The 18,815-nt window shown below is 37.0% G+C and overlaps 1 protein-coding gene across 3 annotated transcripts in view; it reads left to right on the forward strand.

Moving 5' to 3' along the window:
• The window catches only part of RGS7 (regulator of G protein signaling 7), a 283,492-nt gene that overhangs the window by 222,244 nt on the left and 42,433 nt on the right, over nt 1-18,815 (forward strand). For all 3 annotated transcript variants that reach the window (XM_085298265.1, XM_085298266.1, XM_085298267.1), the window contains exons 6-9: nt 4,018-4,069; nt 16,237-16,301; nt 17,969-18,045; nt 18,208-18,289. In XM_085298265.1, coding sequence (XP_085154391.1) covers nt 4,018-4,069; nt 16,237-16,301; nt 17,969-18,045; nt 18,208-18,289 — 276 coding nt within the window. The remainder of the gene's footprint in view (nt 1-4,017; nt 4,070-16,236; nt 16,302-17,968; nt 18,046-18,207; nt 18,290-18,815) is intronic.

The raw sequence follows: 18,815 nt of genomic DNA on the forward strand, positions 1-18,815 counted from the left end.
CTTATGATAGTACCATAGTGTTGTACTTGCTGATAAGAATGAAATGTGGCACCTTGCTTTGGTCAAAATATATTGCATCTAGAGTTTCTCTCCTATCTGCTAGGGGCTTTGCATAGTCAAAGACCTAATATGGTCTTGACAAATCCAAGTTGTACTAACTTTTTTGCTTTTAGAGATTCGCAAATGGATAGTGTATTTAAACTGTTTGAGTTTGAATCTAGAAAGTTTGAGTTTAGAAAGTTTCAACCATTTACATTGGCTGAACTAACCTGAAATTCCTTCAGTCTTTTTTTTTTTTTTTTTTTTTTTTTTTTTTTTTTGAAAAGATAGGTCTTTGCCTTGTTCTAGTCTTCTGGGACTCCTCTGTCCTATGTGAGTTTTAAAAATAACTTGTGTTTCAAAGGTCACTTGTGTGAATGTTTTTCACATATATAACTTGCAAGTCAGATAATTTTCACCCCTTGAAGCATCCTGCAGGTAATTCAGTACTTTTGATGACTCTTAGATATCATAGAGAATTAGAGATAGATATTAAAGCAAATTTCTACTCATAGTATTTTCACATGCATATAACTCCCAGTGCTGCTGCATCAAGATATGGATTTTTATCTGTTTTTGTTTTTTACAGATAAAGCCACCATTTATACACATGAAAACAGGATRGTTCCTTAAGCATTCTGTGGCAAATTTCATCAGGCCTCCAGCTTGGACTGTCTGACCTTATATAAATATTTCTCATCCTGTTTTTTCTGTACTTTGCCCTGCAGTCTTATCTTCTTGTCAAAATTAATTTTGGGCATGCCCAGAGAATTGATTGTAGCAGGCCTGAACTTTGTTCGCACTTCAAGGCAGCTGGCTGGAAGCCAGCCCTGGCCACGTTGCTGTGCTCGAGCTAATGAGCTCGGCTTCTCGGCAGGTCTGTTAGCCGAGGCAGAGCACCACGCTCGCCGGGTCACAGCCCTGGTCCAGGGGTAGCTTGTGTCTGCCTGGTTCAGAGCATCAGCAAGGGAAACTCGTGCCTGCCTGTCATCCCCTGGGTGGAAAGACCCTTTTCTGAGCTTAGTCTGCCTCGTTCTGGAGACTAAAGTAAGGAAGGCTTTTAAAAGTCATCTGTACTACCTGTTATTTTAACTTCTTTCCCATCTGGGGATGTTTCCTTTCTGTTGATTTTTTTCTTTTGGAGGCGGGTGTTACCTTTTAATATATTCTGGAGCCGTTTATTATTACTTCTCCTGTGCTTTTCTAATTAAAACTCATGTTTTATTTTAACCTCTCTGCTTTTATCTCTGGAAGGGTGCGAGCAAGGAGAGCATACACATTCATTAGTATACCCATTCAATAGCACTTCTTGCATGAGCTCTTTTTGGTCTTYAGCTGACTGAAGATTGCCAGTGTGGCCTCACTGGTCTGTTACTGTGYTTTCTCTCTAAAGGTACTTAGACACTTAATACAGTGTTTCTCAATAACTGTCAGCTCCCTTCCATCTCTTTAGCGCTCAGATTACTTTCCCAAGAGAGTGTATCTACCTGTTCTCTGGTCGGTTGAACGCCTTTCTGTGAGCTCTGTCATTACACAATCACTTTTGCCCAAATGCTTACACATTTTCAAAGTCTCATTAGTTTTCCTCTAAAGGAACCAAATCTAAAATATGTGTTCTCTCTGCAGCTTTGTTCACCTTCTGAAACAAAAATGTGTCTGCTGTACATTTTTCAGAATTACTTGTATGCTGTCATGTTATTTCTTCAGCAGGTATCTGGTTAAGTCCTCTATTAGAAGCAGATCCTGTCATTTGAATGCTTCTTTTTGAAGTTCAGAAAAGCCTTAGCCACCTCTTTCTCCTAGTGAGGTAAATATTTTGCAAGACTAGAGAACCTGCCTCCTTCCCATAGTCTATCATCCCCAACATGCAAGTTCCGGTAAAGGTTTAATGTCTTATTTTTACAAAATACTGAAAACAATAATGTCAGATTTATCCTTCATCGATACAATCTCTCTGAGTGCCTCTCAGAACTATTTTTGCAGTATGCTTTCTGGCCAGGGGTAGCATGAACTGGCAGAGGCCTCCTGTTATATCAAACACATAGTATATTCCCTAATGGCCTAACCTGAAATGAATGCCAAAATCTCGGGAGATTAGCTCTAAATCAGAAGATCAAATTTACTTTTTAAATCTTATGTAATTTCTTAGGAGCTATCCTAAGTGTATATAAGGAATTTTAAAATGGAGTTCACGGCATATATACCTACCACCAGAAGAATTTTTTTTCCTTTTTTCTTCTGAATGGTTTCTTCCCCACCGCCTTTCTCCAGGCATCCTCCAWCACAGATGCTACTACCTCCGAATAATTTCTGAGCCCCAGCCAGTTTCAGCAACTTCCTGAGCTAGATGTGGTTTCTGTGTGTTCAGAAACTCCAAGTTTGAAAACTGTTGAGTTAAACCAGTTTAATATTGTTTRTAAGATTAATGCTTTGTAAGATTAATATTGTTAAAGCATCTTTACAGCTTTTTGGTTTTCTGGAATTCACTGAGTGCTGCCATTTATAGTTTAGAGGTTCTCTTGCCTTGTGTCRCCATTTGTGGTTGTACCAGTCACTTTGGTTGCAGTAGCTCTACAAAGGAATAATTGATAGGAAGAATGACTTACTGTTACTCCAGTACAGAGCAAGAAACCACTTACAGAAAACTTGTCTCAGCCTTTGAAATTAGCCTATGACTTTTTTTTTAATCCTTTAACTTATTATTATTGCTTTGTAAATAGCAAAAAGCTGCAAGATTGAATATTACATTTTCTACATTTTGTATACTGTTTCAAAAGACATCTGTAATACTTTATTTTAGGTGTGTATATTTCCTGGCTTAGAAGTAGGTCTGGGAAGCAAACAAGAGGCAGGAATGAGCCTCTGCTGCTATTAAGGTTGATGGGTCATTGTTACAATAAAGTTAAATTTTTAATCCTACTTATTTAACCTGAAAGTGGGTGTGAATGYGTCACCCTTCTGTCCTCTTGATTTTTAAATTGCCATTAAAACGATTTTGAGGGAGGTATACATGAAGAGAGGTTTCCACGTTTGCAGCTGGAATGTCTTTGAGAAAAAGTGATAGGAACCAAAGCGTAAAGTAGAAGTTTGTCCTAAGGAAGCACCTGTGTTTTAAAAATACAGCTCAGACCAGTCATCACATTTACTTAGGATAAATCAGCTTCCCAAATGATATATATTTGTGTGTGTGTATGTATGTATATATATATATATTTATAAATAAAAATATACCATCTGTATAAATACTATAATCCTTTAAATTTTTATCAAAAAGTTTTTTCATCCGAAAAATGCCTATGTTGTCTTACTTCCGTCATTTGGTGAAAGGGAATTATTTTAACAATATATTTCTCCCAGCTTTAATAAAAATAATTTTGAATTAATTCTTGGTACTTTTATTGGATTTCCGTTAAAAATATTGTATTTTAAATATGAAATGACAAGTGATAAAGACATTTGGAAAAAAACAAGAGCTTCAACAAATGAAAATGACTTTGATAACTTGGTGAAAACAGGATGTGTTTATTGGCAACTTTTAATAAATCGCTTCTAGGAAAGTGTCTTCAATATTAATATACATTAATGAAAACACTTCAAAATCAAGAACTGGATGGACCTGAAAGTCTCTTCTGTTTTTTCACCTTCTAAAACTCATTCTTCAGGTCATGAGAGAGGTATGTTGCTAGGGAAGATGAAAAAGACAACCTCACTCCCTAGCCTTGTGTTTTTTGTTCCCCTACCTTTAAAAATAAAAAGAACACCTTGTTCTTCATTTTCAGTGCCATTCTGACACTAGTGCAATAAACAAGCATACCAGAGTAATTTGCTGTTTTGATGCCTATTTCAAAATTGTGGAATTAACAGTATAACAGATCTACAAAAAATGTGAATTGACTTTAGAAAGCAGTATCAATCCAAGGACTGTATAATGCTTGCATTGTCTAACCTGAGTTCCCTACTTTTTTGTTTTGTCTATAGACGCCCTATTTTTGGCCATCTAATTGTTGGGAGCCGGAAAACACAGACTATGGTCAGTGTGGACGTCTTTCCTATTTCTTTCGGGAATTATGTATTATATGAATGAACACATCATAGCAGTCTGTCTCGTTTGATCATCCCACTGTTAAAAAAATCATTTATGTTGTGTAATCCCTGTGCAAGAATTGCTAATACTGATCTAAATGTGTTGTTCCGTTTTGCAAGTTTTATTACAGTGGAAGTCCAGTTTCAGGTTGATCCAGGAGGAAAAACAGTCTCAAAACACCCCAAAATCTACTTTTCCATTTACACTTCTATTTACTCTGTTGAGTGCAGTCTTTTGCAGTGGCAAAGTCTCAGTGAAACGGAGGATACTTTATTGATGATTATACAGTAGACCTCTGCCACCTTTCTGTGGCTTACACAGCTTGATTTCAAATATATTGCTGAGTAAAGCRATTCCAAACTGAGGTTTTCAGCAGAACTGAGTGCCTTCAATGCAGAGTTTGAAAACAGTGCCAGATTCCTCGTCCTGTAGAATGAGAAATGCTTATCTTTCTTWAAAAAATACTAAGATTTGAAGATGTCCAGCAAATAAGAATCAAAAGGGTCCTAGAGAGCTGCAACTTGTTTCACACCTATTTGCGACTCCATATGAGGAAATTGCTGGAACTGGMTAGTACTAGAGCATTCACAGAAAAGTCAATTTGTAAGACAACTTTTCAACAGTGTTCTTATTGGGTTAGCATCTTCCCAGTTCCAGAAATTAGCGTTTGCCCTGTGGCMTGAGGATTTGTTTCACAGAGCTTTCTGTGAAAGTAAAGAGATGGCAGCTGAACACMGCTGCTAGCAAAAAGGATCGTGTAACTGTTGTAAACAAATGGTTGTCAGAAGAATAAAGAGAACAGATAATATTTGAGAATCTAAAAGTAATCTTAAGTAAGACTGAAATGGTTTGAGGGTATTAAAGGATAAATTTCACCCCAAATCAACTCCAAAGAGGTTCTGCAGATTTTCGCAGTAATTCTGTTCCTTTCTGGAAAATATAAATAGAATATYTTATTACAGATATGCAAATATATTTGCTACTTGTAATGTATTATGGTACTGTGCAGTGCTTCCTTTCTTACAGACTATGGGTCATATCCTGCACAACCTTGAATCTCCACCTCCCAAAACGAATGAGTATGACAGGCATTCAAGGTCTCTCAAATAAGCAAAAAATAGGCTTTGTCAGTAATTTTCCTTTATCAAATAACAAAGCAAACCACTTTCTTTGGTATTGACCTAATTTTACAAGCCTTTGAAAACACACTACAACTTTATTTTAAAAAATACTCCCAATCATTTACCATTACTCAATTTACCCTTACTTACACATAGCTGGGCTACTGCCCAGAGTGAAGAATACTGCCAATAGAATAATTAATTAACCTTAAGCTACAAATAAAGTGAGATTGCKATACCTTGTGTGTTTGTTCATTTGTTACCAGAGGTAAATCAGAAAGAAATAATCTTTACATCTTGGGAGATTACKCTAAAATATCATTTCATTTCCTGCTCTATATTAGCTTGTAATATCAAATATTTCATGACAAAGATAATGTAAAAAAAGAAAAAACCCACCAAAACAAAATCTTTTGAAAGTGTTCTTCAAGACACTGCAGACCAGTTTTCACAGTAAAGCAGAATAGTGGTATTTCTTGGTGGAAAAAAGAGGGTTTGAATTAATTTTTCACATGTCAAAATGAAATCATATGGCCTCGATAACTGTCAAAATAGCGACCATTTGATCACTTTGAGGCTACTAAGAAAATGTCAATTTTCAGAAAGTACTGAACATTTCCTTCCCTTCCGCTTGAAAAACATGCTGTAAGAGATCTAAAGATAGATGCCTCAAGTTGAAAATCATTTTTAAAATTCTTAGGTTTCATCTGTTGAAGGTACCTATCTTAATGCTGCATGACAKGGAGTCCACCCATGCAGGATATGTTCTGAGCAGAATACCTTTCATTTCAACAGGATTTTATTAATGAAGATACATATGCACACTTCACTTTCTTTGTTTTAGAGGCTGGTGTAGTTCAAAGCACTTCGCATTTCCTGTGAGTTAAGTCGTGTCCCTGAATTATGATTGATTTTGTCACTATTAGCATTGGATCTCAGGTTCAGCACACTGGCTCTGTCTGTTATAGAGGTGACTACAGCTGATGACTGAGCATGCCACCTGCCTGTAATGCAAGCAATGTTATTTTATRGCTAGCAGACTTTCTTCTAGCAAAATGAAAAACAGTTCATGTCATCAAGAGTTAATAAAACTACAAGARCTGTTAAGTTTATAGCACCTCAGAATGGGTAAATATGTTGCATGTGAGATTGTTACTCCATATACATATGGGCTCATGGGACTAGTCAGGTACTATTGGAGGTTTACGGACTCAGAGTGTTGGAAATTTGAGGAAATTAATGCTTTACTATTCTCATGTTTGAATGTGGTAAATAAGAAATATGAAAGATAGGAGAAAATTCCATTCAAATTAAAATACAATTTATTTTTATGTTGGAAAAATTCAAGCCTAAGCCTAAGTAAAGAAAAGTAGTTGTGAGAATGCAAGAGATACATAAGATTTTCAAGGCAAGTGGATGGAGTTATGTAGGAAAATTAGTAACCATTAGTCCTTTGCTCTCTACTGCTTTTTTGCTGGTGTCTAGACTCAGAAGTGCCTGTGATATACAGAGCTTTTCCTAAATTTAATTGTAAAGAAAAAAGTATGTTTGAAGGAGAGGCAGAATAAAATTTTGAAAATGACAGTGGTACTTATAACACAAAAGAGAYTTGAATGAGGAGAAGACAATACTCAATTGCCTCTATATATTTGCAACAGGACGCTAGTTTAGTGTTGGAATTTTTTTGATGTGCATTTCTCCTGAATGAGKTAAAAATGGAGGATTGCAACTGTTCCTGGGGAGGACATTCAACACACATATGCTTTAAGAGGAAAGTAGGTCGAGGAAACAGTACTTAGAAGTCTGATTTCTTTTTTGTCGAAATGTAGGGATTTTTGTAGCAGGCACAATATGCGAGAGTTCAGTAAGGTTTTAATATTAACTGGGAGATGACTGAAAAATGCATGTCTGTGTCAAGTGTTGTGTTCAGTATTGGTAAGCTAACTGAGAAGATAAAATGGAATTTTGGGCAGTAATATTCACTGTGTGCTTCTTTTAATGAGCAGTAATGGTGAACTGCCAGTAGCCTGAATTCACAAGATGYTTAAAACGTGCTTAAAGACTTTACAGAATCTTGGTGGGCTCTGTAGAACACATGAAATAACTGCTGTTGCAACATGAGTTTAAGAGCACATGTCCAYGTGTTCTGTAAATGCCACTAAATGCCACTATTTTCTACATATTCAAAAACATCCTTAAATTCTGGTGCTGTGAAGAAGAACAAGTTTTGAAGTTGCACATACTTTCAGTAGCCTTCCAGATAAAGTCACGTGCTGAGAAAGAAGCGTTCTAGGAAATTCAAACACTTACAGGAAATAAGCCTTAATTAATTACTTCCTTTAAAAGTATAAGCTCCCTGTCCGGATAAGAATAAATACTACCTGTAAAATTCTATGGCAATTCTATAAATATTCATAAGTCTCTTATCCAGGCTGAGTTATAATAAAATAAGGAAATTGTCCCCAGTACTTTTGCTCTGTGCAAGTTGTTGTCTCACAACCATTGCTCTCCAGCATTTTTGTGACAGCAAAAGTCTGTCCTTTTTAAATAATAATACTAATTTCTTGATAATTCAGCTGGCAAGTCTGTCCTCCAAATGCTTCCTTTCTAATGATACTGTCTTATCACATAAGAGTAAAGGGACAAAGACCGCCGGCGTTCAGCCTCTGYTGCTCCGTTCTGACCATGAGCCATCGCACCAGGTTGGTCTGCCTCGCCTCTACCAAAACCTGAGTACAGAGCACACGAAGAGTAGTTGCAGCCATGTATCATGTTTTTCACAGACTGAGCATTTTCGTGCAATTTTCTATGTAGAGTTTGTTGCCTGTTTATTTTGCATGCCTAGCTTCAAATGCCTCCGTGAAAATTTGAGTATTTCAAGAATTTTCTTTCTTACTCATCTTGCAGCCCTCTTTTCTCCTGAGAAACTGTCAGGAAGGAGGACAGTACAGCATAGGCATTGCAGGCTTTCTTTGCYCAAATGCTCAGGTGGGGGTCCCTCAGCAACTGCTTGGTGGTTAGCAGCGTGGATTTGAGAACTGTTAAGCCCTATTRCTTGCCTGAACTCTGCTGGAAAACTGCATCTGCTCAACATCTCTGGAAATCAATCCGTAAATATGAGTCAGTGGCTTGGGGCAAAACTGCTAGCAGAGTAGTGTTTTCTTCGATAAAAATTGTCAGATACGAATAAAAACCTATGTGTTTAAACTTATGCCATGAGAATAAGGAGACATTTACCAATATAGTATAAACAGTTTGTGGACAGCTATATAAATCACTCACTAGGAGCTACCTTTGTCACGTAAATGATGAAAAGAAAGTCTCATTTCAACAAGCATATCCTGAATTTTGTTCTGATGCTTGCTAATGCTGACATGGACAAGCAACCACAGTGAGGGCTCTCTGTAAGCAGGAAGCCTTTCCAGGAAATGCTTTCCCATCAGTCACATCTAACTTTACCTTTTTCCAGTGTTTAAGGTGGCTCAGCAAGCAGATTAGTAAGGTATAATGGCAGAAGAAGCTGCTTCATCTGTATTAGAAAAGGTAGAATCTCACCACTTCAGAGTTTTTTTACTACAGGAATATTTCTTTCTTTGAATGGGTAATCATTTCCTTATTATGGATAACATGTAAAATATATTTTACCAATATAGTCATATACACAAATACGAAAAGGTAACTGAGCCAAGTGGATGTTTTCTGTAGCATTACTTTAAAAACATTACTTTGAGAGCATTGATAATCTATATCTAGGTCCCCTATAAATAGAGACATAACTTCTTATCAAAATAAGTTCCGAGGTATATAAACATAACTCATAATTTTCAGAATTGCTTTCAAATCACTATGTTGAGTAAACTAAATGGGTTTGCCTATTTCATTAATAATATGGAAATTAGAGCTTTTAGGCTGTGAATGGAACAGTGACAACAAATGCTTATTTCTGAAGTCRTGTGCTGCCTTGCCAGTGTCAGCCCTTTGCCAAGTGGACACTGAGTCCCTTTTCAGTCCTTTTTCAAGTAATGGCCACCTTCTGGTGCCATCTCCCTCGCTGATTTTTGCATTTTAGGAGAGAACACTCTCCATCCTCTGAGATCCCCAGCCTTGCTGTGGATTGCACGTGCCCTAAGGGTTTTATATGCAAAGCTCTTGCATTTGGATTTGTTGCACTTCCTTTTCCTAGAAGCTTTGTAGTTCCCTTCAGATACGAGAACCTTAAATAGAGATTGAAAGGGGTTTTTTTCAACCAAAGCTGAGGGTTAAATTCTTGAATGCAAAACTGGAAGCATGATGATAACATCAAGAAGCATGCAATAATTCAATGGAGGRAATTTTAAATTAGACCTGACAACAGGTTATTCCATAGCTGATCCAATGGTTTAGGTAGCTTGAGTGGCCTCTCTTCACACAGAGCTTTTCCATGCAACATCATCTGGAGATTTTCATGTGGTAAGGATGGATCTGCCGTTTTCAAATTCTTGATTCTGGTAGTTTTAAWTTGGGTTCTTTCTTGCCATTTGTTTAAATAAGAAAGCCCTCTAKCCTTCCTCTAGATTTTTAATCTAATTGTATTTTGTAAACGTTTTAGCATTTCTTCCTTATACTTAATGTTATTTGCATTTATTAAAGAGTGTAATTCTTTTATAGATCTATGAGGCTGAATGGTGAGCCATTTGCTCACCTAAATGTTGTCATCTTTGTTTGTTTTTTAAGAATAAATGAGCCTCAATAACTGGCCCAAAAAACAAATAGTATTGTTTATGCAGTAAAAGCAGAAGTGACTTAAAGATGGTATAAAATAGCCTAGAATGTCTTAATATTTAATTTCAGTTTTTCTAGTCTGTAGTCATCTTCTGTGCCAATTGTCTTGTACTTTTCATCCTTTTCTGACATAGACATACACAAGTTGAGAATTCAGTCTGCCCACAGGGCAGTTTGAAACCCTTAAACTTTACAGTACTTTCTATTTCCTTTACTCTTTAAATACTGGCTATACGTACGCATCTACACACTGTCTCTAAAACCAGAGTTTTGACTTACAGACAGTATAAATCTAATCTGGCTTCAGGGGGTAATGAATGTTCAGTGAAAATTATACTAACAATGTGGGGCTAAATCAAAAAGTGTAGCACTATTGGCACTGGAACAATTATAAAAGGAGTTTAAGTTTGTATACGTGGTGGTGGATATATRGGTGATGTTATCTGTGATTTTCAGAGGCCCCGTTGTATTTCTGTTGAAGTTAATTGAAGCTTTTTCTCTGTTCTAGTGCGAGAGAGGATTTAGTCCTCTTTTAGCAATGAGCTTAGATTCCCAGCTTTAAAATTTTGGAGGAAGCTCTATTTTTTCAGTAAGTGTATGTAATAAATGTGTAATCAGTCCAGTTTCTTGATCCTAGAATGAAACCTGTAATTATCACTATGATCTTCTTTAAAGAAAAAAAAATCTATAGAGGCCTCATATGAGCTTTGAAGTACAACTGAACAGACGAGTAGGAAATAAAAAACTAACCATGGAAATGAATGTAATAGATTTAAAAACTTGCAGCAAGAAAAGCCCAAATAACCTCTCCATGCCCAAAARCCTCTTTGTGCAGCTCTCAGTAAAACACTTGAGAATCTCACTTTAAACCCTCAAATTGCTCAGATTTTGTGCACAATTGAACAGGATTTTCAAAAACTGTATTTACTCCATAGCTGCTAAAGTGTATTTTAACACTGGTTCATTRTTCTAAAACCCATTTGTATACATTGYCATCTTTCTCTATGAAATATTCTATATTAATACTACCTTTAAAATTATTGGTAAGTCTGTTTTCTCATGATAYTCAGTCAATTCTAAAGCAGAAGCTGGAGAATCTAATATATAATTCACTTCAGTAGAGGCAATTATGTTGATTGCAAAATCCATCAGAATACATTGGCTCTAAAAATAAGACTGTATGTGGCAGTCCATATTTAGTAAATTAAGGTTATTAATCAGACTTGTTCATTGCATATCATTAATCCATATGTTAAGCATTTTTCAGCAGATTTGTGAGGGAGAAGCGAGAGCGGACGGCACTGCCAGGGTAACCAAGAGCCAAGGGTGGCAGCATTGCAGGTAGGGGTAGTGTCCTTGCCAAAAAAGTCTTGAGTGACCAGGCAGATCCAAGGCCAAGCCAGGAAATCGAGTTAGCCACACCAAAGTACGGAGCTGGATACCAGCATGCCTGCAGTGTATACAGGCACAGAGTTAGAGTCTGCTTCAGGATTGATTAAGTTACAGTCCTACCTTCTTGGTCCTCTCATAAACACTTAYGCAGTTTGTAGAAATGATGTTGGTTTAACTACTTCTTTTTCTGAAAAAAATGGATACCCCAGCTGCCTTTTGCACCATTTAGATGGCTTCCTCCTGTCAAGTAATTGCTGAGGTGAATTTATACAATAGCCATGAGTTTGCTTCCTTTTTCAGTTCAGCCACAAACATCAYACAAGTTTTCGAGATATAACATACCAGTAGTCAATAATAAATAAAATTCTTAAGCTACTGAATTTAAAACATGATGTTTTAATGCCCTTCAAAACACATTTATACATACATAYTGCATTTCAGGTTATTCATTACAGGACATAGGATTTGTGTTTATTTAACTTATTCACATTTAGCTGTAGAAGCAACAAACATTGCACATTCCAGATTAGCCTGAACTATTAGTTCATCAGTCCTATCCATGGTCTCAGTCAGACCTGAATAGATCCTCCTYTCTCCCTTTTTCTCCGTTAACTCTTGCTTTTGTAGTGCATTTTGCAGTATATTCTGCTCAAACTTTAAGGAAAGAAAATGAAATCTAGACTTCTACCAGAATGCAGAGAAGATGCTGTCCTTCAAAAAATTATGATTATTGAATAAATTCAGATACTTTCGCCCTTCTTCAAAGTCTGTCATACTTCCCTCACTCTGTCAGCATCCTAGCTTTTAAACATAAGTGTTCCCGGCTGGAAAATACCATGAGTTCTATTATGGAGCAGTAGGATAACAGGAAGATACATAAGAGCAGAAATAGAATATTTTGACGACTTGCTTCCTTCAGGCACTAGAACAAACTACAGAATTTCCAGATTTTGTCAAAGTGCCAATACCGCACAATTACTGAAGGCCATCTGATAATGATGAAGTCTGGTAATTCAATGGAAGATGCAGTTACAAACATCTCTCATTAGCAGAAATGACCAGTACTGAGCTGGTATATCTTCTCCATTATTTTAATTTCCATTCTACAAATGCAGGTGGAGATGCATTCTGGGGAAAGGATGGGCATGCTTCCAGGCCAGAAAAATGCATGTGAAAATAAAATAGCGTTTAGTTTAAAAACCTTCCTGCAGATTTTACTTCCATATCAAGTGCTAAAARCAGTGACAATTCATACAAACTTTAAGACTAGAAAATCAGACATTTTCATTTTCTGAAATGCTGGGGACTCATGACTCTCTGCTTTGACAGAAAAACAGGGACTCACATCCTCTCCAGATGCCGCAGGTCAGGCTGCTGGAGACAAATAGTTACTTTGCACATGTTTYGGTGCAGAAAAGGGGTGGTACTTAAGAAAGATGGTACCATCCCTATTTCAGATCTCAGTGTTTTTAATGCGAAAAACCTGAAATTTCATTTTGCTGTGCATTCAAGGCTCTGCCTGAAAATGAGAGTGACTTTCCCAATCTTCTTGTGTTCCAACGTGTTAGTGCATTTTGTTACAGACAAGCCAAAGACCTACGATTAGTAGGCTGTGAACTRATCAGCTCAAATTCTGGAGCTGCTGCCAGCCAGCTTCTCATGTGACTACAGTAGCTCTTAAGTAGATCCTTAAATATGCACTTTTATAATGAGAGTCTAATTGTTAGCACACAGCAATGGCAGTAGATTGAGCCAAAGAGTAGGCATGTGCTTCACAACTACTTTCTTGTGCATTAATAGATATGTTTTCCCCAGATAAGTARATCTTTCTTGGGCATACTCTGCCTTCTCCACTCTGGCACATGGAAACACTTTTAAGATAAAGAATCCAAGCAACAAGTATTACAATCTTTAGGCTCTTGAAGGGGAGGGGATCTGGATACTCCAGAGAAAAAGGTCTGAGGGATGAATAMGATTTTTCAAATCTTAGCTAAAAAATGCACATATTGGAAAAAAAAACCAAGCTTGTTTATGATGGACTATGTGCTATGGAGCTGCAGGGAACCCTTTGCTATAGAACCCTGCAGGGAGGACATTGCAGTACGGTCACATAGTGAAGCTGGGTTTTCTCAGACACAATATTAGGTTAATAATGTGGTATTCTAATTCCTCTCTCCTCCTCCTGATGGTGATTGTTTTGCTAGTGCTGAGAACTCTGTGATCTAAAGATGCTATTTGCTTAAAATCTGTCCTGACAGAAAGATGCATAGTGGGAAAAGTGTATGCACAAGGTAAAATATATGCATAACTGGACTCAAGGAAGTGCTAATCTAATTAAAGGTTTCTAAGCTGAAAATCTTGTCTACTTTTTAAGTCATACTACTTTTCCCTGCAGATCTTGTTCTCTTTTGTCCTTCGACCATCAGAGTTACCACACATTGCATGCGAGTCTTGGTATGTCAAGATGTTCCCTATTTAAAATCCATTTTTCAAGGATTTCAGGCATTTTTTCCCCATGGAACACTGAACTTGAGAAATAGCGAAATTTGAGCCTGTGCTGCTAAATACTGTTACTGTCCAGAGATATTCTGAGGGAAACAGTGAGTGCCAAGGCTGTTGGGCCTGCTGAGCATCACATTTGGCAACCCAAGAGGATTACCCTAGATTTGGGTAGGGAGTGCTTATATTTCAGGCTGCCTCCAAATCAAARTCATGTCCTAGGCCCAGGATTAAAGTCATAATGCCTAGGACTTTATAGTGTATGGAAGGTGATCTTGAAAAGACTTTGAGCTGGAGAAACCTATACAGAGACCATGAAAATGTGTTTTTCAAGAGGTTAAGGAAATGTAGAAAGCAGGGAGTTAACTCCYGGAATTCTTAGAACCATTTAATCATTTCTAGTAAGTATGTATTTTAGTGCTAATACTTTTCAAGAGTTTTGATTTTCTTCTTATTCAAATTTTGAAAGAAAGTAATTTAAGTAATTTTGAAAGAAATGAGAGAAAACGCTTCACTACCAGAGGAGCTAAATGACAAAGACTGTCCTCAGTATTCTCCTACCACTGTACTCACTGTGGATGCAGCCTAGCTACGAAGGGTACAGAATTAATTCCCTCACCTTGTTGTGACATTTCAGTGTGCATTCCAATGCTGGAGTGTAATTGTACATTGATTTTAAAATATGTTGAAACTGAGGCCTGTAAGTCTGCTTCCACTTGCTGAACTTCTGTGATGTGTGCATGTGTATCTATCTTTATAGACTTTGCAGACACAAAGATACTTTGGAATTGGAGAGCTTGTAGGAGTAGGGTAAGAAGCTATGGCTTCTTAAGGGAAAGGAAAGTGAAAAAGTATGAAAGAAAATTGACCAGGTAACACAMGAAATGGGGAAAAAAAGACAAAAACTGTATCAGATATAACTTCATTTTCCATCARCTATCACCTGAAGCCCCAGTTGCACTTATTAGAAGTGCTTATCATCAGTTCCACTGAAATAATCTAAAGCCATTGGAGTGGGCTTCCATGCATTTGCGRGTGATTCATCTGAAATAAATATATTTCTAAGGCGCTGTAAAATATAATTGCTGTGACTACTTTAAAAAGCAAAGCTAAATTTGAGTYAAGTACTTGATTCTTCCAAGTAGTTGCAAGAGTTCAGTTCCTTGATGAAGTTCTTACTCTTTGTGTACAAGACAAGTGGGCAAGTTGGCRGTCCGGAGATGGGAACTGTGGTCCATTCCTAAGGAGAACCCAATAAATGCAGGCTCTCTGGGCTAATTAAAAGGACCACAGATAAGCTAAGGTTTTCTTAGCTACACAGATCAAAAGAGTCTTCCACCTCACACATGCAAAGGCGCTCTGATGAAATGAAGTGAGTAAAATATTGCTCCTAGATCTTAGTAGGAGGAATTCTGTTGCTCTCCTCATCTTAYCAGAGGGGAAACCTGTGTGATGTTCAGTCTTGATGTGAAGTATTTGTTGCTAAATACAGTCTATTGGAAATGTATTTCCTTCAAGGGGAATGGAATGCATAAAGAAATCAGGATGTTTTAATGTAATGCAAACCACTGTGGTGTTTATGTAGTCTTCAGTTTCAGTTTTGTTCCTTCATCATTTCAGTATTTAGTTGTCTGTATTACATTTTATTAGTTAATATTCTGCTTAGTCAGAAAGGAATGAAGCCAGCACAGGTCTGCTGAAGGATCTTGGATTCAGAAAGTTAATAACAGAATATTTTTCCTCACTGTATCACCATATATGATACTCCTTTTTCGTTTTTCAGTCTCACATTATTTTCTATTTTAAATKCTGATTATAGCAGACTGTACTGTAAGACATGTGAATTTTCATGGAATTAATTTTTAGCAATGATTTTCTCAAAGTGAAGTTTAATGATTTCTATGAGAGGGAGAAATAAAAGCATGTATGCATATGCACATTCTCAAAAAACCTATTTGCCTAATATAAAAACAGCCCCTGATGAAACTGTTATACTTTATGGATAATACATACACAGTTTAAAAAATGTTTTTTGCCATTTTCTCTTTAACACGCTCGTTCCCTGGCCATGAGACAACCTCACTCCAAGTGTCTCATGCATTTTGCATGTTATGTCTGTTATATAAAGCAAGATTTATAATTATTTAATGAATCACTGTTTCTGACCCATAATTTTAGTTACAATACTTGTAGCATTGATCTCATCTTTAAAGCTCTTTGAGAGCAGAGGGAGAAAAAAAAAGAAGAATTAAAATGTGGATGAAGCCTCTTGATTTCTGATCTCCTGTGTTTATGAGACAGTAGCAAATGATGTATATGTATTATTTTATTCTGTTCCAGCTGTTTACCTCTGCAAGCGGACAATGCAAAACAAAGCAAGGCTAGAGCTAGCAGACTATGAAGCTGTAAGTACCTGGGAAGAAATAAATTAGTTACCAGCTCAACTTAGCCTGTAAAGTAATACTAAACATGAGGACTATAGGCATTGTGTATGAAGATTTATTAATAATCTAGCTTTTGCCATCATGTGGGTTTGACAGTGCTGAGGAATCATAAATGCTGTTTGAGAGACCATAGTGAAGAATGGCTGGGTGAGAGCTAAGATTTTGGTCCATCTCTAATCCTGTTTGGATCATGCCAGGATCAGAAACAACTGTTCATAAATCTCAGATAGCCTCAAATGTTAGAAGGTGATTTTACCTCTATTCTGCATAGGGTTTGAATGAAGGAGCTCTAGCAGCATTTTCAAAAAGACTTAGTAGCTGTAGAAATAAAAATCTCTCCTCAAAAGGATGAACAMGAGAAAAAGGGAGTTTGCTTAGGTGATGAGGATGGCACTCACTAAGGAGGATGAGATGTCTTGAATGCCCTTATCCCCCCAAAGCTTCTGAATTTTTCATGAAAATGTCAACATAAAATTCATGACCTATCCTAGCTGTGSTTTCAAAGCTGTCCAGCTGCGTTACTGTGACATGATAGCGGACTAGTAAGCCAAGCTTCTCAACATGCCAAATACTCCAGCCACTGCACCATGCTGACACACTTTATTGCTTCTTCTGGCACAAGCTTGCTTTTCAGTGTACTGCACTGTGGGGTATGCATAATTTTATACGTACATGCCTTAGAAAATTCACCTCTCATATCCAGTCCCCCAAGAGCTTTATAAATGTTCTGATACTGAAAAGAGCTCTGGACTGTATCTTCACTGCTATTTGTGGTCTTTATTTTTAGTAAGTATATTGTAGGGATACATTTGGAATACATAGAAATACAGTTAAAATAGCACTTTTTGATAGGAAGTTTACAGACAGTTTTTCACTTAATCTCAGAAGAAGTAGTTTGGAAAGGTAGCTGGGGCTCTTTCTGCAGGAAGGTGGGACTGCATGCTGCTGTCATTTATGCTGGGGAGAGGTTAGAAAAGTTCTGTAACAGACAGTGAAGCTGTTCCAGCATCACCTCAGGAATTAATTTTGCTAAGGTTTTGCAAATCTTCTTCTTGTTATTATTTAGCAACCTATAGCACCTTTTCTGTACAATAGTGAAGAACTATAGTCTATTTTTTTTTAATGAGGATAACTGTGGATAGTTTGGAAGATTCTATATTACAAAAGGATTAATAGTTTCTCATTATTATACTTCAGATAAATTGATATGTAGCCAGCAGTATTCACCACAAACAGTTTGTACAGAAGACTGATGGAAATTGTAATGTGTGGATCATTCAGTATGGAATCTATTTCTGTTATCTTTCAGCATTAGTTATTTTTGACAGGAGCATTTCTCTAAATTGATACAAATTGCTCAGCCAGCACCCAGTGCATAAAAATGTTTCAGAAATCCTGTATTCTACAAAAAAGGCTTTTATCCACCCTTATCATGAGAATTTCAAAACTGAAATAAGCAGGACATTCAAAACCAGATATACCTAGTATTCCAATCTATATGATGTCAGACAGACACTTTATATCAGATAAGTAAAGGTACATTTACACTAGCACAGATATCATGACTTGTATTGCATCTTTTCTTGCAACTTTCAACCTAACCAACTAAAATTGTAATCTATTTTCAGGAGAGTTTGGCCAGGCTACAGCGAGCGTTTGCTCGGAAATGGGAGTTTATATTTATGCAAGCTGAAGCACAAGCAAAGTAAGTTCCTTTGAAGAGGAGGCAAAGACAAATGAGGCGTTTCAGTTTTGCTTCTTGTGCAAAGGGAGGAAGGGAGGGAAAGTTGATGGGACTTGCCATCTCTTATGTTTAAAATTACTGTCATTAACAATGTTTCTTTTAAACACGTTACAACACTGACAGAGTGGACAAGAAAAGAGACAAGATAGAAAGGAAGATTCTTGACAGTCAGGAGCGAGCCTTCTGGGATGTCCACAGGCCGGTGGTGAGTACGTGTGTGACTGTCCATATGTGAGCATTATGTGTGATAAATGTCAGCAAAATGAAAGCTGTGATAATTTGGGAAGTAAAAGTGGGTGGTTAACCCCCTACTTTGGGGGGGAGATTGGGGCCCATCTCCGTTTTTGGAAGAATCTGTAGTTTATATCATTCTGCTGCTGAAGCCTGCAGGTGTGTGTATGCTCAGTTTTGGGTTTTGAATGAACAGATTTGTTGTGGCTGACTTTTCAAATCAGAAGAATACCTGTCTTTATTGCCAGCTCACATGTTTCCCAACGTATGAGTCACACAACCAAAATTATCAGCATAGCTAAAAATATTTTTAAATAGATCTGAATATTTTTTACATTTGCTTTTTGCTTGCTAAGCCTTTAAACTTCACTGTGGTCATATTTTCAAGCTTTTTAAATGTACACGAAGGTTATATATTGTTGATTTTGAGCTGTGGGGAGTCTTACACTGACTAAACAAGATTTGTCAGAGTTCTCTGTCAACGTCCATCTGAAATAAAA

This window comes from Rhea americana, unplaced genomic scaffold (genome assembly GCF_003343005.1).
Source record: "Rhea americana isolate MKP2758 unplaced genomic scaffold, rheAme1 scaffold_137, whole genome shotgun sequence".
Lineage (NCBI taxonomy): Eukaryota > Metazoa > Chordata > Aves > Rheiformes > Rheidae > Rhea > Rhea americana.